The following is a 17,452-nucleotide window of genomic DNA, read 5'->3' as shown; positions in this document are numbered from 1 at the left end:
GCATTGTATGTTGCTAATACTATTGCAAGGCATTTTAGAAAGAGTTAAAGGTATAAGTGGAAAATATGTTGTTTTTTTGCAGGTTGCAAAAGGCTAAAAAAAAAAATATGGGTTAACTCAATGCCTCAGCTCTCAGCTGAATCCAAAAATAAGATGCGGGCCCCAGTCCAAGGTCACAGCACTCAAACAAACTCTATGCAGCCAAAAACCATGCAGCTAAAAAACTTAAAAACCCTCCTAAAAGTCAAAGCAAATTAAAAATCAACAGCAAACCCCAGACAACCTGTGCACAAAACAAAACTCCTGTCCCCTCTTCCCCCTCATCTTCTTACATTACACCCAGGCTTGGCCAACCTCAGGTAGTACAAATGTAAGTATAAAATGGGTTAAGGCCTGTGGCACTAACACTTTCTTCCTTCCTCTAAATAACATTAAAACCCCAGCACTCTCCACTGTTATTTTATCATTTTATTAACAAAGCTTTAAAATGTAGTCGCTTGGTGTGCTCCTCCATCTCCTCCCCTAAAAATCCTGCAGCCTCTGCCTAATCACCTAACGTCTTGGGCAAACCTGTCACACCAGCCCCCCACAGCCACCTGACCCCCTGAGCCAAGCCCCCTCTATTTGTTTCCTTAGAACCAGTGGGGCTAGAGAGCCTGGCACAATCCCCAGGTGCTGGCCTTGCACCGGGACCCCTTGTGGAGTGGGGCCAGCCAGGGATCCAAGGAACAGATTTAATGAGGAGTCCAGTGGCACCTTTAAGACTAACAGATTTATTTGGGCATATGTCATAAACAGATAGCTAAGGGTTAATGTCTCTTTCACCTGAAGCACCTGACCAGAGGACCAATCAGGAAACGATTTTTTCAACTCTGGGTGGAGGGTTTTTTGTGTGTGAGTCTTTTGTTCTTGGTCTTCTGCCTGAATCTCTCTCAGCTAGAGAAGGATTTTTCTATTTCCTGCTTTCTAATCTTATGTTTCCAAGTTGTGAGTACAAAGTTGGGTTTTTGTTTCGTATTTACATGTCTATAGTTGCTGGAGTGCTTTAAATTGTATTCTTTTTGAATAAGGCTGTTTATTCATATTTCTGTTAAGCAATTGACCCTGTATTTGTCACCTTAATACAGAGAAACCATTTGTATGTATTGTTCTTTCTTTTTTATATAAAGCTTTCTTTGAAGACCTGTTGGAGTTTTTTCTTTAGTGGAGGAACTTCAGGGAAATTGAGTCTGTACTCACCAGGGAATTGGTGGGAGGAAGAAATCAGGGGAGAAATCTGGGTGTGTTAGATTTACTAGCCTGATTTTGCATTCCCTCTGGGTAAAGAGGGAAGTGCTTTTTGTTCCAGGACTGGAATTAGGGAGGGTGGACTCCCTCTGCTTAGATTCACGGAGGTTGCTTCTGTGTATCTCTCCAGGAGCACCTGGAGGGGGGAAGGGAAAAGGTTTATTTCCCTTTGTTGTGAGACTCAAGGGATTTGGGTCTTGGGGTCCCCAGGGAAGGTTTTTGGGGGGACCAGAGTGCCCCAAAACACTCTAATTTTTTGGGTGGTGGCAGCAGGTACCAGGTCCAAGCTGGTAACTAAGCTTGGAGGTTTTCATGCTAACCCCCATATTTTGGACGCTAAGGTCCAAATCTGGGACTAGGTTATGACAGCATAAGCTTTCGTGGGTAAAAAAAACCCACTTCTTCAGATGCATGGAGACTGAAGAAGTGGGTTTTTTACCCAGGAAAGCTTATGCCCAAATAAATCTGTTAGTCTTTAAGGCGCCATCGGACTCCTCGTTGGTTTTGTGGATACAGACTAACACGGCTGCCCCTCTGATACTAGGAACAGATCTGGCATGACGAGAGCAAAGGCAGAACAGGAATTAAAAACCACCCAACTGCAAACAAAGAGAAGCCATCAGGCTGCAGCCTGGAGCCCTGGGCTTTGAGCTAATACAGCGGTCAGGCCAGGACTCCAGAGTTCGGGGACAAGGAAGAGCAGCCGGTGCCGCATTTAAACCCTGCGGTTACAATGATCAGAGGGGAGCAGCAAAGGGAGGTGGGGCCTTTTGCCTGTCTGGGCCACTCCTGAGAGGAGTTGGGAGGGGCTCAGCTGAAGCAGGGACCAATGGGCCTGCCATACTGATAGTGCTGTGGGGCAGATATCGTGGGCTGGGCGGGGGATGGAGCAGACAGCCCCAGGCTGGGAGAGGACCCTGAAGCACAGAGAGGGAACGTGACCCAGCTGAGGTCGCCCAGATTGCTAGGCCAGGCCCTACCCAGTAGGCAATGCTGCCTCCCCTGTAACAGCAAGGGCAGGGATTCCCAAGCTGTGGAGACTGAACTCCCTCACCACTGGGGTCCAATCCCAGCACTGCTACTGACTCACTCTGTGGCCTTGGGCAAAGCACACTCAGTACCTCAGTTTCCCCACTGGCACTCCTTCCCTTGTGTGGCTGAGCTGTATTTGTACAGGTCCCTCCAGCTCAGGGCTGAGGCAGGCCAGCAAGGGGCAGCATGCATGGGATGCTAGCCCTGCGCTGGGGGAAGAGCTGTGGATTTCACGCCCTGGGACCTGGGAATCTGGCACGACAGACCAGACACTATTTCCCAGCCTACAGGGTGCTGGTGCAGAGAGCGCTGGGCTCCCTGCAGTGCCATGGTGGCGGCTCAGGCAGCACGTGCCAGGACTCACCAATCAGGCCGAAGATGCCAAGAATGGAGGGGGCGAAGATGACCAGCAGGTTGATGGTGATCAGCAGGACCACAGCGATTGCTACGTGACGGACCCAGCTGAAGTCCTTGCCTTGAAAGAGCATCTGCTGGATGGCGCGGCGCACCTAGAGAGGAGAGGGTCAGATTGTGTGCCCAGCATGGGGCCCACAGCCAGTTCCCTTTCCGGAGCCAAGCCTGCTCTGGGCCCACCACACCCACCATGGTCCCCCTGTAGTATGGTGCCCATCACCATGGCCTCTGGGCCCCGCCCACCCCACACCCACCAGGGACAACCTGTAATATGGTGCCCATCACCATGGTCCCTGGGGCCTGCTTGCCCCAGTCTCTGGCTGGCTCCCCTAGCTCCCTTCCTGCAGTTTGTATAAATGTCCTTTTCCTGCTGCTGTTGTGTCCCTCCTGTGCTCACCGCAGCCCATGCAGGGCCAGGCCCAGCCAGAGAAACCCCAGGCACCTGACGAGGACCACACGGTGCCAGGGCTCCAAACTGGGCTGCCTTCAGTCACCAAGGTCCATCCAGCCTCTGCTGGCACTGCCCACAAGCAGCCAGCCTGTGTCAACTGAGGCCATGCAGAGGCCTGAGACCACGGCACCAGTGTCCCCGGGGTGGGGCACTGCACAGGGAGCCACAACCCCTGATGTCAGGGGAAAGGCCCTGTTCTGCCCCCTCTTCCCCCTGTGACTGGCAGTGGCGTCACCTACCGGGAAGAGGACGATGGGAACAGTCAGTGTCACGGCGATCAGCACTGCCACGCGCACGCACAGAATCAGCACGTCAAAGGGGTCCACGTAGCTGTAGGTGTGCAGCAGCTCTGACTCCACCTGACCTGCAGGGTGCAACCTGTGTCTGTCACGCCCAAGGTAAGCCCCGCCCATCCTGCTGGCCCAAGGGGAGACCTGTCCCGCAGGGAAACCGGCCAACATGGCTCTGCAACAGCCTGGTGTGGCACTGGGTTGGTGCGTGACAGCAGAACCACTCAGCCCTAGAGACTGGGAGCCCAGCAACAAGATCTCGCTGGGTAGATCGCACTAGGGGGCCCTGCCACGGTTGGGTCTGGGGGTACCTGGGCAGGAGATGGTAGCCCCATAGCGTGAGCCCCACGGCTCCTGCCATGGGCTGGGTCTGGTGGTACCTAGGCAGGAGAGGACAGCCCCATAGCCGTGAGCCCCATGGCTCCTGCCCCTTGAGCCGTGCAGCCAATGGAGCCAATAACCCAGCTCTGGCTGGGTCCCTCTGGGGCTAGCGATGGGCAGGGGCTCGCTCCTGGCCTTTGGGAGTGGGAGAGTGGGGATCATCTGGGGGAGCACTCACCATAGAACGTGAGGTAGCCAAAGAGGGCAGCCAGGAAGTACATGACATACATGACAGCAATGGAGATGTTCGAGATGCCCTGCATCTTCTTCTTGGAGGGGCTGCAGGATGCCCAGAGCAGGGTTAAATTTGCCATCTGCCGGCAGCCACCACCCACATGAGCTGGGCACATCCCGCTCCAGGGGGCCTCTAGGCCACGGCTCTCAACCTTCCCAGTCTGGGCCCCATGTTGGTCTTGAGCATGGCACCCATGACCCCCCAGCTGCGGAGCCAGGCTCTCGATACCAAGGCCTTGCCAGGCTGCTAAGCTGGGTCCCTCCTGCCTGGCACTGGCGAGGGAGAGGCACGTTCCTGAGGCAACCCCGTGGTGCCAGCTGGTGCCTGGCAGCCCAGAACGGATGGGTCCCTGGCAGGGTTGGCTGGGGAGCAGCACTCCATTGCCCTCCCTGCCCCTGGAGCCCCAAGCATCAGAGGGATCCTCACAGGCTGTGTCCTGGGGACATCTCAGCTGCCCAAGTAGCCACCCTCGCTGTGTGCAGGGCTCTCTGGTGCCAGGAGAGGGCTACCACTGACCCTGCTGTAGAAAGGGGCAGGTGAACGGTGAACGGTGGATGGTCCCTGCCCCACGTGGGTCTGTCTGCCAGGAGGCCATCAAGGTGAGGGCATGAGCTGCAAAGCTGGCATGGATTGGGGGTCCCCACAATGGCTGGGGGTGCCCCCAGTGACCTGTGCCTGGGCTCCGGGTGCCAGAAGGCAGGTCACTCTGGACAGTGAGGCCGGGGCGGCACCAGAACCCGCTGGAGCAGAACCCAGATCTGGGAGTCCCAGGGCAGCAGAGGCCACTTGCAGCAATGGGGCCCCTGGCTGGGGCACATGGTCCAGCCACAAGAGGCAGGGGCCCATGTGGGCGTGGATCCTTGCCACGCTGGCGCTGGCCCCTGGAGTCGCTCCATTGCCTACGATAGAGCTACCCTGGGTTCAGGGACTGAGCGACACTGGCTCAGGTTCCTCTAGGGAGCAATGGGGTAGGATCCCGGGGCCACCTCCTTCTTCACCTTTGCCCCACCACATTCCGGCCCCCCGACTCACTCCTTCAGCTCCGTGTAGATGGGCAGCACCTCAGGGTGGCACACGAAGGCAAATGCCATGATGGGGATGGTGTAGGCTGTCTGTAGGAGACACCAAGGGTCAGTGGAGCAGGGCTGCTGGCTAATGGTGCAGGGCACCGGCTACAGAGAGCTACCCAGAGCAGCCCAGCTGTCCAGCCCCCCTGGCCTGGGTCCCCGTGGCTGGACATGACCCAGCGGTGGGAATGAAGGGGAGGATGGGAGTGGAGCAGGCAGGAGGGCTCAGAGGAGGGTGCTGGGCTCACAACCTCCAGCGCAGAACTGCCAGCTCCCACCAGTTGAGTCTGGGTCACACCAAGCCCCAGCTCCTGGAGGCACATGAGCCGGGGAGAAGCTCAGTGCTCATTTTAAATAAAGAGCATCTCTGGGTCCAGAGGAAACATGGCCCAAGCACAACCCGATGGCACAGGCGCCCCGAGGTGAAGGGAAAACCCAGGGGATTGTGTGAAGTCTGACTGCTTGGGAGCCAGTCCTGCCATTTTGGGGGCCTGAGGCACAGTTAGTGACCCTTGGGCTTGGCCAGATGGCAGCAGGGTCAGCAGCAGGGCTGGGACATGGCCATAGCATTCCCAGGACACACCCACACCCAGAGCAGGGCTCCTCCGGGATCCTGGCCGTTCTGCCGTGTGGTCTGGCACATGCGGTACCTGGGAGTTGAGTGTGAAGAGGCTGGCGGAGCAGGCGGCCCCAGCAGCAGCCGGCTGGAGGACCGGGTAGCCGTTCTGGTAGTCGCTGGTGCTGCCCTGGGCGTCACTGACGTTGCTTGTGCCGTTGCCGTCTTGCTCAGGGAGGGGGCAAGGGATCTGGAACTTCTTGTAGATGACCTGGGCAGAGAGGGGGTGGAAAACCCAGTCAGAGCCCGGCGCTGCCAGCGTCACCCACGGCCCCTCAGCAGCCCAGCCCCAGCTCTGAGCCTGGGAAGAAAGGCGGCGAAGGAGATGGGTGCTCCCCATGAGGGGGAGATCACGGGGCAGGGGAGAGCAGCCCATCCCCCTGCATCACTGACCAACCCAACCAGGCCTTCCCAGTCCAACCCTCAGGGTCTTTCTCTGCTCTGCTGAAAACCTCTGCTCCCCACGGGGAGATCACCCAGGGCCCCAGCCACGTTGGTCCGAAGTCCCCTGAAGGGTGTGATTCATCTCACACCGCAGTGCCTGAGGTCCCCTCGCAGCCCCTGGGCACAGACTGGGCTCCTGGGGTGCTCATAACTTTTAGGCCTGGCAAATTTCAAGGGAGACTGTAGAGACACCCACCCAGAGCCGTAACTAGGTATTTTTGCGCCTGAGGCAAGAATATAAAATTGCACCCTCCCCCAGGGCCGGCTCTTAAGTGGCAATTCGGCGGCGGGTCCCTCAGTCCCTCTTGGAGGGAAGGGCCTGCCTTCGAAGAATGAATGAAGTGGCGGCAGTAGAGCTTGTGATTTTGGGGGGTCTAACTCATAATTTTTGGCTACTTGGGATGGCAATGTTGCTTCCAAGATGGTCTTTGGTTCCAGTCCAGTTCCAATCCAGAGAGGGACTCACAGGTTAAGAGAGGAGGGAGGTGCTGGATATCAGCAGTGGCCACTAGGGATCAGCATGTGTCCTGAGAATGCTGGGATTTCAGGTTTGCAGGGCAGGAATCAGGGCTGGCAGGTTTTTAGAAATTTTGGTGGTGCCCAGAACATGCCTCGCCCCGCCCCGCCCCACCCAAACTCCCTCCCAGAGCCTTGGGCGGATAGGGGGATGGAGTTTGGGCGAGGGAGGAGGTCTGGGGTGCAGGGCCTAGGCTAGGGCAGGGGATTGGGATGCAGGCTCTGGGAGGGAGTTTGGGGATGGGTGGGTGCAGAGGGAAGAGGTGCAGGGGTGAGGGCTGTGGCTGCAGATGAGCAGTTTGGAGTGTGGGAGGGGCTCAGGGCAAGAGTAGGTATGTGGGGGGTGAGGGCTCTGGCTGTGGCTGGGAATGGAAGGTTTGGGGTGTGGGAGGGGTTCAGGGCCAGGGTAGGGGTGTAGGGGATGAGGGCTCTGGCTGGGACTAGGGATGAGGTGTTTGGGGTGCTGGAGGGGCTCAGGGCTGGGGCAGAGGGTCAGGGTGTAGGGGATGAGGGCTCTGGCTGGGACTGGGGAGAAGGTGTTTGGGGCGCTGGAAAGGCTCAGGGCTATGGTAGAGGGTTGAAGGTGCAGTGCGGCGGTGAAAGCTGTGGCTGGGGGTGTGAGCTAAGGGGTGGGGCAGGGCTGGGGATGAGTTTGGGCTGCAGGCAGGCTGCTCCCGGACAGGGGCCAGAGAGGAGAACTCCCCCCAGCCCTTTCCCTGCTGGCAGCAGCAAGCTCTGGGGGAGGAACCCCCCATCCTGCCCCCCCCAGCAGCACACTGTCACTGCATGTGCTCCCAGGGCCCCTCTCAGGTCCAGGAATCACCCTCACCTCACTAGGGGTGAGGGATGGGGCTGCCTCCTTGCCCAGCATGGGGCAGGACTGGTGACTGCGGGCAGGGCCTGTGCTGCTGGAGGGTCCAATGGAAAATGAAGGTGTCTGAGGGGGAAGGGCAGGCTCAGAGTCAGTCTGCCCTGGCAGTGGAGATGGGGGGCGCTAGGACCCTGCGGCAGCAGTTGCTGCAGGGGAGAGAAAGGGACTCTCGACTCTTTTTTTTCTCCACTGTTTTCTGCGCCCCCTCCCCCTCCCGGCTTTGTGTGCCCGAGGCAAGTGCCTTACTCGCCTGGCCCTTGTTACGGCCGTGCACCCACCTCGCTCCCGCCTGCACTCTGTCTGTGGGCTTTGCTCTGACCCTAACCCCGCCCACGTCTGACTGCACCTCTGCCCCAGGGATGCTGTTACCTCCCGCCCCTCCGCCAGCGGGGGAGAGACTGGTCCCTCCTGGCCGACCTCCTGGATAGCCCAGGCCAGAGCCCTGCCCCGTGGTAATCCCCAGAGCAGAGCTGCCAGAGAAGCATCTCAGCTTGGTTTAAAAGTGATCACCCCGCCCTGGCTAAATGGTCCTAGTGGTTAGTTACTCTCCCTGCTAAAACATACACCTCATTTCCAGTATAAAGATATCTAGCTTCAGCTTCCAGCCACTGGATCCTGTTAGACCTTCCCCCGCTCAATTAAATATCTGTGCCCCACGCAGGTACCCAAAGACTGGGCTCCAGTCACCCCCTGGGTGTAGCTCCCAGGTGCAATGGGCCTTTTCTAGTAGCTAAGCTAAACAGAGGGAGCTTCCAGCGTCTCTTGCTCTCAGACAGGTTTTCTAGTCCTTTCCTCGTCCTCACTGCTCATCTCTGAGCCCTCGGCAATGCATCCCCCTCCCCCTTGAACCCAGGACCGGGCTGATGTTGCTCAGTGTCACTGGGCCTCAGGTCTCAGATGCACTCTGGGATTGTGGGTACCAGAGCCAAACCCGCCCGCCTGCAAGACGAGCAATGGAAACCCCATGATGTCTTCAAAATCGCTCGGCCCTTCCAGGGCCTAACGTCACAGCAGGGTTTGGCGACGGGCAGAGAATTCTCATATCTGGTGGCTTGTGTGTGTGCATGAGCCTCAATTGGTGCGTGTGTGCGCATGCATGAGTGTGCGTGTGCCTCTCCATGTGCGTGTGCACGCATGCATGTGTGTGCATGTGCAGAGTGTGCATGTGCCTCTCTGTGCATGTGTGCACGTGCATGTGTGCATGTGCCTCTGTGTGTGTGTGCGTGCGTGCATGAGCGTGTGTGTGTGTATGTGTGCATGTGCATGAGTGTGTGCGCCTCTCCGTGTGCATGTATGTGCGTGCATGAGTGTGTGTGTGCCTCTCCGTGTGCGTGTGCACGCATGCATGAGTGTGCATGTGCCTCTGTGTGCGTGTGCATGAGTGTGCATGTGCCTCCGTGTGCGTGTGCACGCATGCATGAGTATGCATGTGCTTCTGTGTGCGTGTGCATGAGTGTGCATGTGCCTCTCCGTGCGTGTGTGCATGTGAATATGTGCATGTGCCTCTGTGTGTGCGCATGCATGAGCGTGTGTGTCTCTGTGTGTGTGTGTGTGCACGTGCATGAGTGTGTGTGCCTCTCCGTGTGCATGTATGTGCGTGCATGAGTGTGTGTGTGCCTCTCTGTGCATGTGTGTGTGCATGCATGAGTGTGTGTGCCTCTCCGTGTTCATGTATGTGCGTGCATGAGTGTGTGTGCATGCATGAGTGTGTGTGCCTATGTGCATTTGCATGAACCTCTCTGTGTGCGCATGCATGAACCTCTCTGTGTGCTGCTGTCCCTGAAGGCTCAGCGTTCTCCCCCAGCCACTGCCCTGGAGCCCTTGCCCACCCCTCCACACTGGGTTTAGGCTTCCTCAACTAGAAATAAAACCATTCGCTTGCCAGGCCAGGCCCCAGGGGGTCTGCTTGGGACCAGCTGATGGGCCAGCAGGGCCCAGAGTCCCTGTCTGTGGCCACGAGCAGCCATGACAAGCCCAGCAGCTCTGGCCTCTTCTCCGCAGCCCAGAACAGAGACCTTCAGTTCCCAGCTGGTGTCTGGAGCTCTAGGCAGCCATGGGAGCGAATGCTGAGCCATCTGGCACTGTCCTGCCCCTGCTGGAGTATCTAGCAACCTGCAGTGCAGGGCCAACAGGAGCAGAGGGTCCTGCTATGCCAGCCCTGGGCTCCCCACAGCTCTGCTGGTGCTCCTCGCTCCTGACCCGCAGCCCCCGCTACCTCAGCCCAGAGCCCCTCTGAAGTGGAGTTCGCAGTGTTTCTGCTATTGCAGAACAGGGCCATTTGGCCACTAGAAAAGGTCCATTCCACCCGGGAGCTACACCAGGTTTAAACCCAGCTCCCCGGAGCTGGCAGGCTGTGCTGCTCCCCTAGGGACCCTGGTGAAGGGAGCTTGAAGAGCGGCTGGTCTCTGCCCGCATGTAGCTGCAGCCAGACCCCCACCACACACATGCCCCCAGACAAAGACGTGGCACTCAGCGCCCGCATGACAGGCGTGCATCTCCCTGTGCCAGGGCTGAGATCACACCAGGCTCCTCATGCACTGAGCCCCCTATCTCCTGTGCCCCCATGTCAGTCCGCAGAACCCGTCACCTGGAGTCAGGCCCTTTGTGCAACCTCTGCACTCCCAATCCCTCCCCAGCGGCAGCATCCCAAGCTCCAGCCGGGGCACAGGCCACCCAGGATGAGGGGCAAGGTACGAGCCAGCCCGGATGGGTGCTGGGCACCACCCCTCGGGAAATGGGGCCCCTTGTCAGTCAGTGCCAGGCCCCACATCCCGAGTCCTTCTGTAGAGGGGTGACCCCTTTGTGGGGGAGGAAGCCAATGGCGGGGCTTCCCCCCTGAGCCCCCAGGGAGTCTCGGGAGCTGGAATCCAGAGCAGCTCAGTGGGCACATGAGACGTTCGGGGGAAGCTCCAGCCATGCCAGGTCAGGGTATGTGTCCCTTGGGAGGGCAGGTGCTGTTGCTGCTGCAGCACAGTGGTGGCTAGGCATGTCTGGCTTGCTGGCCCTTCTCGAGGGTCCTGATGCCCCCCAGGGCCATGGCAGACTCACTGAGATGAGGAAGAAGACCATGCAGCTGAGGGAGAACCCGCTGGCGTAGCCCAGGTAGCCTGGGGAGAGAAGAACGCAGGGCTTGGACACGAGCAGAGCGGTGTGTGTCCCAGCCCGTTGTCTTTGGCCCTTGTGGGGTTGGCACCAAGGGGCCTGGGGCGCAGAGGCTCAGGGCTCAGTCTGCTTGGGGAGGGATGGGTAGAGATCCAGCCATGGGCACCAGATGCCCCTCTTATCAGCCATGGGCACCAGACATGTCCTGGGCTGCTGCCTTCGGTCCCCCAGCTGGACTCTGCCCTTGGCCCAGACCCATATGGGGATGGGGCTCCAAGGGGTGAGGTGCATGGTGTGTGTGTGGGGCTGGGTGGCAGGGAGGGCGCTGGCACAGATACCTGGTGCTCACCTGACCCTGGCGAGAAGCATACCCCACTGGCCTCCTTGTCCCTCCCCTCCTCCAGTCACAGGCTGGTCCTACCCTGCCCTCCAAACCCCTCCCCCCCTGCTATCTCTCTTCCTTCCCCCCTGAGATTCACTTCCCTGCCCCCTGTCCTTCCCCCACACCCACCGGCCTGAAACAGCCTGGCTCCCAGCCCCTGTTGCACCCCAGCTCTGATCCCAGCTTCCCCCAACTCCCCACCCACTCGCCCCACACAGTGTTCACCTGTCCTGCTGTGCCAGGGGTGGGTGGGGGATGTGCTGCCCATCCATCCATGCAGGAGAGCTTGGGGGACGAGCACCCACAATGCACCACAAGCCCCTCTCTTGGGTATCTCGGACCCCCCGCACTTTGCCCCCCAGCTGCCAGCCCCGACCTGGCCTTGAGCGTGCGACTCACCGAGCTGCTTCATCAGGGCAAGGGGCAGGATGATGGTGAGGGAGATGAGGATCACCAGGTAGTTCCCATTCAGGTACCAGTCCCTGCAAGACAAGAGGCCGGGTCAGGCCCTGCAGCACTGGGGGGTGGGGAATTAGCGGGACCCTGGGACTGACAACGGTGCCTGAGTCAATACCCGTCCCCCAGCCTGGGCCAGCGACCCCCCTGCCTTGGTGGGAAGGACCAGCCGGAACTGATTCTGGGTGCCTGACACCGCCAGTTCTGCTGACACCCACCCCAGCTGGCTCCTTCTCTCTGCCCATCAGCTGCCCCCTCCCCTGCACCAGCTGGGGGGTCCTGCTGCAGCTCTGCTGCCTGGAGAGTCTCCCTCTGCCCACCACCCCTGCTCACTCCAAGAGTGCAACTCATAGGTCCTGAGTCTTCTCAAGATGCCCCGGCATCAGCAGAGCCTGCATGGGGGGCAGTTACGGGTCAACCCTGCCTGGTCCTGAGCATCCCCCCCAAAAGGCTCACAGGGTGCACAGCTCCCTACTATCCTCCCCTCCCACCCCAGCTCTGCTGGTGCCCCTCAGTCCCAACCCACAGCTCCCTACTATCTTCCCCTCCCCACCAGCTCTGCTGGTGCCCCTCAGTCCCATCTCTCCGTCCTCTGGAAGGAGTGCTGGGCTGCCCACCGGAAAAGCAATGCCCCGGCTGCCTGCCCCTGCCCAGACACATGGCTGCACCCTGCGCTGCCCCCAAGAGGGCTCTGCCTCGAGCCACGTTTGCCTCCCCCACCCTGCTTGGATGTGGCCAGAGCCTGGCTAGGCCAGAGACAGAGCTCACTCTGTGCAGGGAACACTGGGACCTTTAATGTGTCCTGGCGCTCAGCCTGACCGCACTAAGCTGGCTCTGCGGAGACTGTACGAGTAACCGTTCCGGCTCTGGGCATCCATCTGGCCTGGACCAGATGACCTGTCCTGTGGCTCCCTCTTGCTCGCCCCCCACCAATGGGGTTCCAGGCACCTCTATGGGACCCGACTTTCTCTGGCTCAGGGTCCCCCGGCTCGAGAGGATCCCTGGGGATGGGGTCAAGGCCCCATTGGGGAAGCCAGGAGAAGATCCCTAGGAATGTGTGGGGAATGAGCAACCTCCTGTTGTACTCGCCCCGGCTGCTCCCATGGGCTGAAAACCAGGCCTGAGGCCTATGGTGATGGGCACCCATGCCGGGTGGGACTGTAGCACAGTGCTGGGTCCACTTGCCCATCACAGGGCTAGTGATGGTTGTGGGGACAGTGTTGCCATGGGAATGGTTTGTGGTGCCCATCGTGGGCAGTTTGACTCAATGGGCCTGGATCTCCTCTCTCCTCTCCCTCGGTGCGCCAGAGATGTGCCACTAACGCCCCACCCCGGGCTCAGAGCCGACTCCAGCATTTCGTCGCTGCAGCAAGCCCCGCTCACAGTACCAGGCACTGAAACTGTTTGCATCAAGTAGTGGGGAGTTCCCCAGCCCGTGATTCCTGGATAGAGCCCCTGGTCCATTCCTTCCCTGAGCAAGCAGTGCCGTGAACGATGGGATTTGTGCTAGTGCTGTATGGGTCTGCAGGGAGGGTGGGGCACCGCCCTTGCATGCACGTGGAGCTGTTTGGAACAGTCTGAGCATTGACTGGTACCAGGATCAGGCCTGTGAGTGGCTGCCAGGCCCAACAGCGCCCTCGCTAGGCTGTGCCTGTGCAAAAGTATAGATCCAAACACCCCAGAGTTCAGGGCCTGGGTGGCTCCGGTCCAGCCGGTCTCCGTGTAACATCCAGGGGAGAGACCCATTCTTTGGCCTCGTGGGTGCCAGGCATGGAACTGCCTCTGTGGGCCTGTGGGAAGCTGGATGGGCTGATAGAAGCGCCGGGAGACAGGCTTTGGCATCTTGCACGGATGTTGGAGTGGTAGTGACACCTGCAGCGACCTCACCAGCTACTGCGTTAACCCTTCAGTGCCTAGAGGTGCCAGCCACCCCAGCCAAGTGCCACATGGAGAGTCACACCCCAGGGAAGTCGTGTGCCCAGTGGGGGGCTGGCTCTGCCCATGGGAAGGGGAAGCAGGGATTGGACGTTCCCGCTGGTTTAATCCGACACTGAAGGCTTATTCAGCTCTGGCATTAAGCTAAAATAGAAGTGACTAAATACGGCTAAATCCCTGTGCTGGGCTGGAGGCCAGATCTGCCCGGCTGCCACAGGACGTGGGACACGGCTGACCCTGGGGGAAGAGGTACAGGCAGGAAGTAGGGAGAGAGGAAATGCACCAAGGAAGGCGTGTGAGAGACAGAGCCAGGCTAGCCTGGCAGAGAGGAGGGAGCTGCGAGTGTGGCAGGAGGGTGCAGACACAGCCTGTGATCATCAGGAGGTGCAGGTGGCCTCTGGGTGAAAGTCCCAGGCTGGGATTCCCTGGGTGAGCTGGCTTTGCAGATTGGTGTCATGCTGTGCCTCAGTTTCCCCAACTGGGAAAGGAGGCTAACAATACCAGCCTGCCTCATGGCAGGGAGGAGATCAGCCCAGGGAGGCAGGAGGGCAGGGCCGGGGGCAGGGAAGCAGATAGGTGGAGTGAGAGGGGTGAGGTGCCAGGGAGGGCAGGAGACGGACCAATGGATAAGAGGAGGCAGCTGGAGTCACATGGAACATTCTCCCCCAGAGGCTGTGGGTCAGATTCAGCACAGGTCATGGGGCAGATTAGCTTTCGCTCCACCTGAGCCCTAAAGCACACCAGTCCCCAGCCAAGCACCATCCAAGAGCTGGGCTAGCAGGGGCTGCGGGTGGGGAGTGAGGGGCACTCAAGCCATGGCAGGAGGGAGAAGAGGAGTCCAGGCTGGAATAGCAGAGACTGTGAGTCGGGACTGAGGGGCACCCAGAGCTGTGCGGGGGAGCTCAGGTTTGGGTAGCAACAGTCATGGTATGTCTTAGTCTGGCTGCTTTCCCATGCAAAAGCCCCTCTCTGGCCCCTGTGGAGTGGGGCTGGGTCCAGCCCAGCTGGGATTGGCAGCAAGTGATGACTAGCACCTCGATATCAACCCCCCCACACGCTGTGGTCTTCCCCTAAGCAGTGTCCCTTCCCTGCCCCCACAGCTGGCTCAAGCTGCTGGCCTCAGGTAGCTCCCGCCCCACCCAGGGGCCCTCAGGACATCTCTTCTACTGATGGCTGGGCCCCCGGGAACAAGGGGTGGGCACTGGGCCCGTCCCATCTAGGGATCCCCTTCTATTTGGAGCCAGGGAGCAGCGGCTGTCAGAGGCACTTGGTGCCCCCTCGGGCCATGTGGTTTCTGGCTCTCTGCACTGGGGAGATGCCCTGAGAGGGGATTGGGGGACTTGGATGCTGCAGAGTCAGCTGCCCCTTCCCCCTCCCCCACCGGGCCCATCCCCTTACCCCCCATTGGAGCTGGGGGGCTCAGGGTTACCCACCAGGCCCCTGCTCCCCTCCCGAGCTCTCTGAGGTGACCCCGGACATGACATGGACCCCCAGTGCTGGCTGGAGCATGGCCGGTGTGTGGCCAAGCACAGGGCCCAGCCGCTTTGGGCACCAGCATGGGCCAGGAGTCTGTGACCAGCTGGGTGGAGGAGGGGGATGGGCACACAGGGACTCACGTGCTCTTCTCCTCCAGGTTGAGGAAGGTCTGGATCACCAGTGGCACCTCGGACTTCACGATGTACAGGTAGCTGGACATGGCTGCGGGGAACAGAGGGGCCACGGGGGAGCCCCGGCACAGCCACATTACTGGTGCCCAGCGGACACTGCTCTCCCAGTTGCAGCCCTGCCGGGTGCTCTCCACAGTACACCAAGGGGAAGCCTAGGTGATCCCCCAGCTGTGCCCTGGGTGTGCCAGATGGTGCCCTGGCTGGGTGAGGCCTCCATGGGTGCCCTGGCAGGGTGGGCCCCCCACGGGTGCCCCATGGGTGCCCTGGCTGGGTGAGCCTCCTGTGGGTGCCCCAGGGTGCCAGCTGTGGCTCTGTGCTGTACGGGGCAGGGGTTCTGCCCATACCCCACCTACCTCCAATGTTCTGCAGTGTGATGGCGATGGCCGCGGCCAGCTTCCCTGGTGTGCCGAAGGCCCGGTAGCCCAACTGCTCGTAGGCACGGATCCCTGTGGGGGGTAGAGAGGAGATCGGAGGGTGAGAGGAGCCGCAGGGGCCAGGCACCGGGGCGATGCCAGCAGGGAGCAGTACCCAGGAATGCCAGCCCTCAGTTCTGGGCTAGTGGGGGGCAGGCAGGGAGCTCTGCCAGACCCAAGACACAACCCCTCCCCCCCCAGAGACCCCAGGTTTCCTGGCCCCAAGGCACAACCCCTCCCCTTGCAGCACCCCGGGACCCCCAACCTCACAACGCGACCTCTCCCCGCACAGCATCCAGGGACCCTCAGGCTTAAGACACAACCCCTCCCACTCATAGACCCCAGGCAGCCTGGTCCTGCAACATGACTCCTCCCCTGGATGGAGCCCCCATACCTGTTGCACTAGGGGACTGGGAGACAACTGCATCACTCACGCGATGCTCTAGCCCCTGGGCCGCCTAGGCTGAGAGCTGAGCACTCCTGTCCCCTGGTGTATTGGCCCTTGGACCCCAGGGCCCGATCTCGCCTGAGGCACAGCCCCATTGACGTGGGCTGCAGTGACAGGGCACTGTGCCATGCCAGAGCCGACATACTGCGGGGATGAACCATCTGCAACTTCCAGACTTAACGCAAAACCTCACGAGTGGGGCAAACGCTATAAGCTCGGTGCCCCCGCTGTCCCCGCTGTCCCTGCCTGGCACCTAGCACGCGGGGAGCACACAGCAGTGTGGGTACCTGGCCATACACTGGCCGTTCCCCTCCAGCCGCAGGTGGCCAGTCAGCTTCAGTCCACCCGGGGCTGGGGATGCAAAGTAACAAGTGGGGGGACTGAGAAACTGGCGCAAACGGGAAAGCTGGGCCTGGAGATAGCCCTCCTATCCCCACTTGCAGGGGTCTTACCCACAATCCCGGAGGACTTCAGCAGAAGGTGGATGGAGTAGCTGGACAGCAAGGCCACCGTGGTCAGGAGGAAGCTGGAATGAGACGGGAGATGAGTGAGCTGAGAGCAGAGCCCTAGGAGGCTGCATTTGGGTGGGAGCTGCTGGGACAGAGAGCTGAGAGCTGGCAGGCCAGAGCCCTGGGGGGGGGGTCACAGGTGCTGGCATACCGTGTGGCCTTGGGGTGTCTCCGAGGGCCAGATTTGCCAAGGAGTGGAATCTCTGGCACTCCCATTACCTTCGGCTCCCTGCCCCTCTGTGCCTCAGTTTCCCCTTCTGGAGCAGAGGGTGTGAGCATGTTACTGATACAGGGGAGTTGGGAGGATTCACCAGCCAAAGGGCCCTGCTGGCCCCTGGTGAAAATCCACTGGGTTCAGTGCAAGCTCCAGCCAGTTTCTCTCCCCGTAACAGAGCTCCAGCCAGCCCCTCTCCCTGCCCCATGGCAGGGCTCCAGCTGCACCACAGCCTGTGTGATCCGTGTCTCAGGGTCCCACCTGCTTGCAGTGCTGGGCGGAGAGCAGAGGAGCTACTGCCTGTCAGTGGTTCCTGGAGCCTGCAGCTGCCTTGGCATAATGGGGCATGGGGGCTTGGAAAACCCTTATTAACCTTGCAGAACCCAGCCAAGAGTCAAGGGCTGGGTGTTGTTTAGGAGCGGTCTCTCCCCAGTCAATGAAATGCATGTCCCGCTCATCCCACGGGGTCCCCCCCCCACTGTCCTGGTGCCTGTCCTGATGCCTGTCCTGGGGTGTATCTGGAGGCCAGAGAGCAGTGGGTGCTATTGCACCGCAGCCCACCACTGGCTGCCAGTCACTTCTGATGCCAGTCTGTGGCCTCGGGCTTCACCTTCCCAGAAAGGAGCAGAGCGAGCCCTAGTCAACCCAAAGGCCAAATCTCCATCTGTGAGCCCTGGGGCCAGCTGGGCTCCTCGGGGCGATGCAGAGCCCAGGGAGGTGGG

At 60.0% G+C, this 17,452-nt stretch overlaps 1 protein-coding gene across 3 annotated transcripts in view; it reads right to left on the bottom strand.

The window, feature by feature from the left end:
• Positions 1 to 17,452, bottom strand: part of SLC38A3 (solute carrier family 38 member 3) — a 98,547-nt gene that overhangs the window by 30,970 nt on the left and 50,125 nt on the right. For all 3 annotated transcript variants that reach the window (XR_007775094.1, XM_050958693.1, XM_050958695.1), the window contains 10 exons: positions 16,460 to 16,533; positions 15,500 to 15,592; positions 15,096 to 15,177; positions 11,488 to 11,570; positions 10,653 to 10,711; positions 5,808 to 5,984; positions 5,123 to 5,202; positions 4,034 to 4,134; positions 3,424 to 3,548; positions 2,684 to 2,828 (listed from right to left, as the gene is read on the bottom strand). Coding sequence is in view for 2 of the 3 variants with exons in the window: in XM_050958693.1 (XP_050814650.1) it covers positions 2,684 to 2,828; positions 3,424 to 3,548; positions 4,034 to 4,134; positions 5,123 to 5,202; positions 5,808 to 5,984; positions 10,653 to 10,711; positions 11,488 to 11,570; positions 15,096 to 15,177; positions 15,500 to 15,592; positions 16,460 to 16,533 (1,019 nt within the window). In the remaining variant the exon portion in view is untranslated. The remainder of the gene's footprint in view (positions 1 to 2,683; positions 2,829 to 3,423; positions 3,549 to 4,033; positions 4,135 to 5,122; positions 5,203 to 5,807; positions 5,985 to 10,652; positions 10,712 to 11,487; positions 11,571 to 15,095; positions 15,178 to 15,499; positions 15,593 to 16,459; positions 16,534 to 17,452) is intronic.

This window comes from Gopherus flavomarginatus, chromosome 6 (assembly GCF_025201925.1).
Source record: "Gopherus flavomarginatus isolate rGopFla2 chromosome 6, rGopFla2.mat.asm, whole genome shotgun sequence".
Classification (NCBI taxonomy): Eukaryota; Metazoa; Chordata; order Testudines; family Testudinidae; genus Gopherus; species Gopherus flavomarginatus.
Note: the sequence above shows the minus strand (reverse complement) of the source record. Positions and strands in the feature narration are given on the sequence as shown.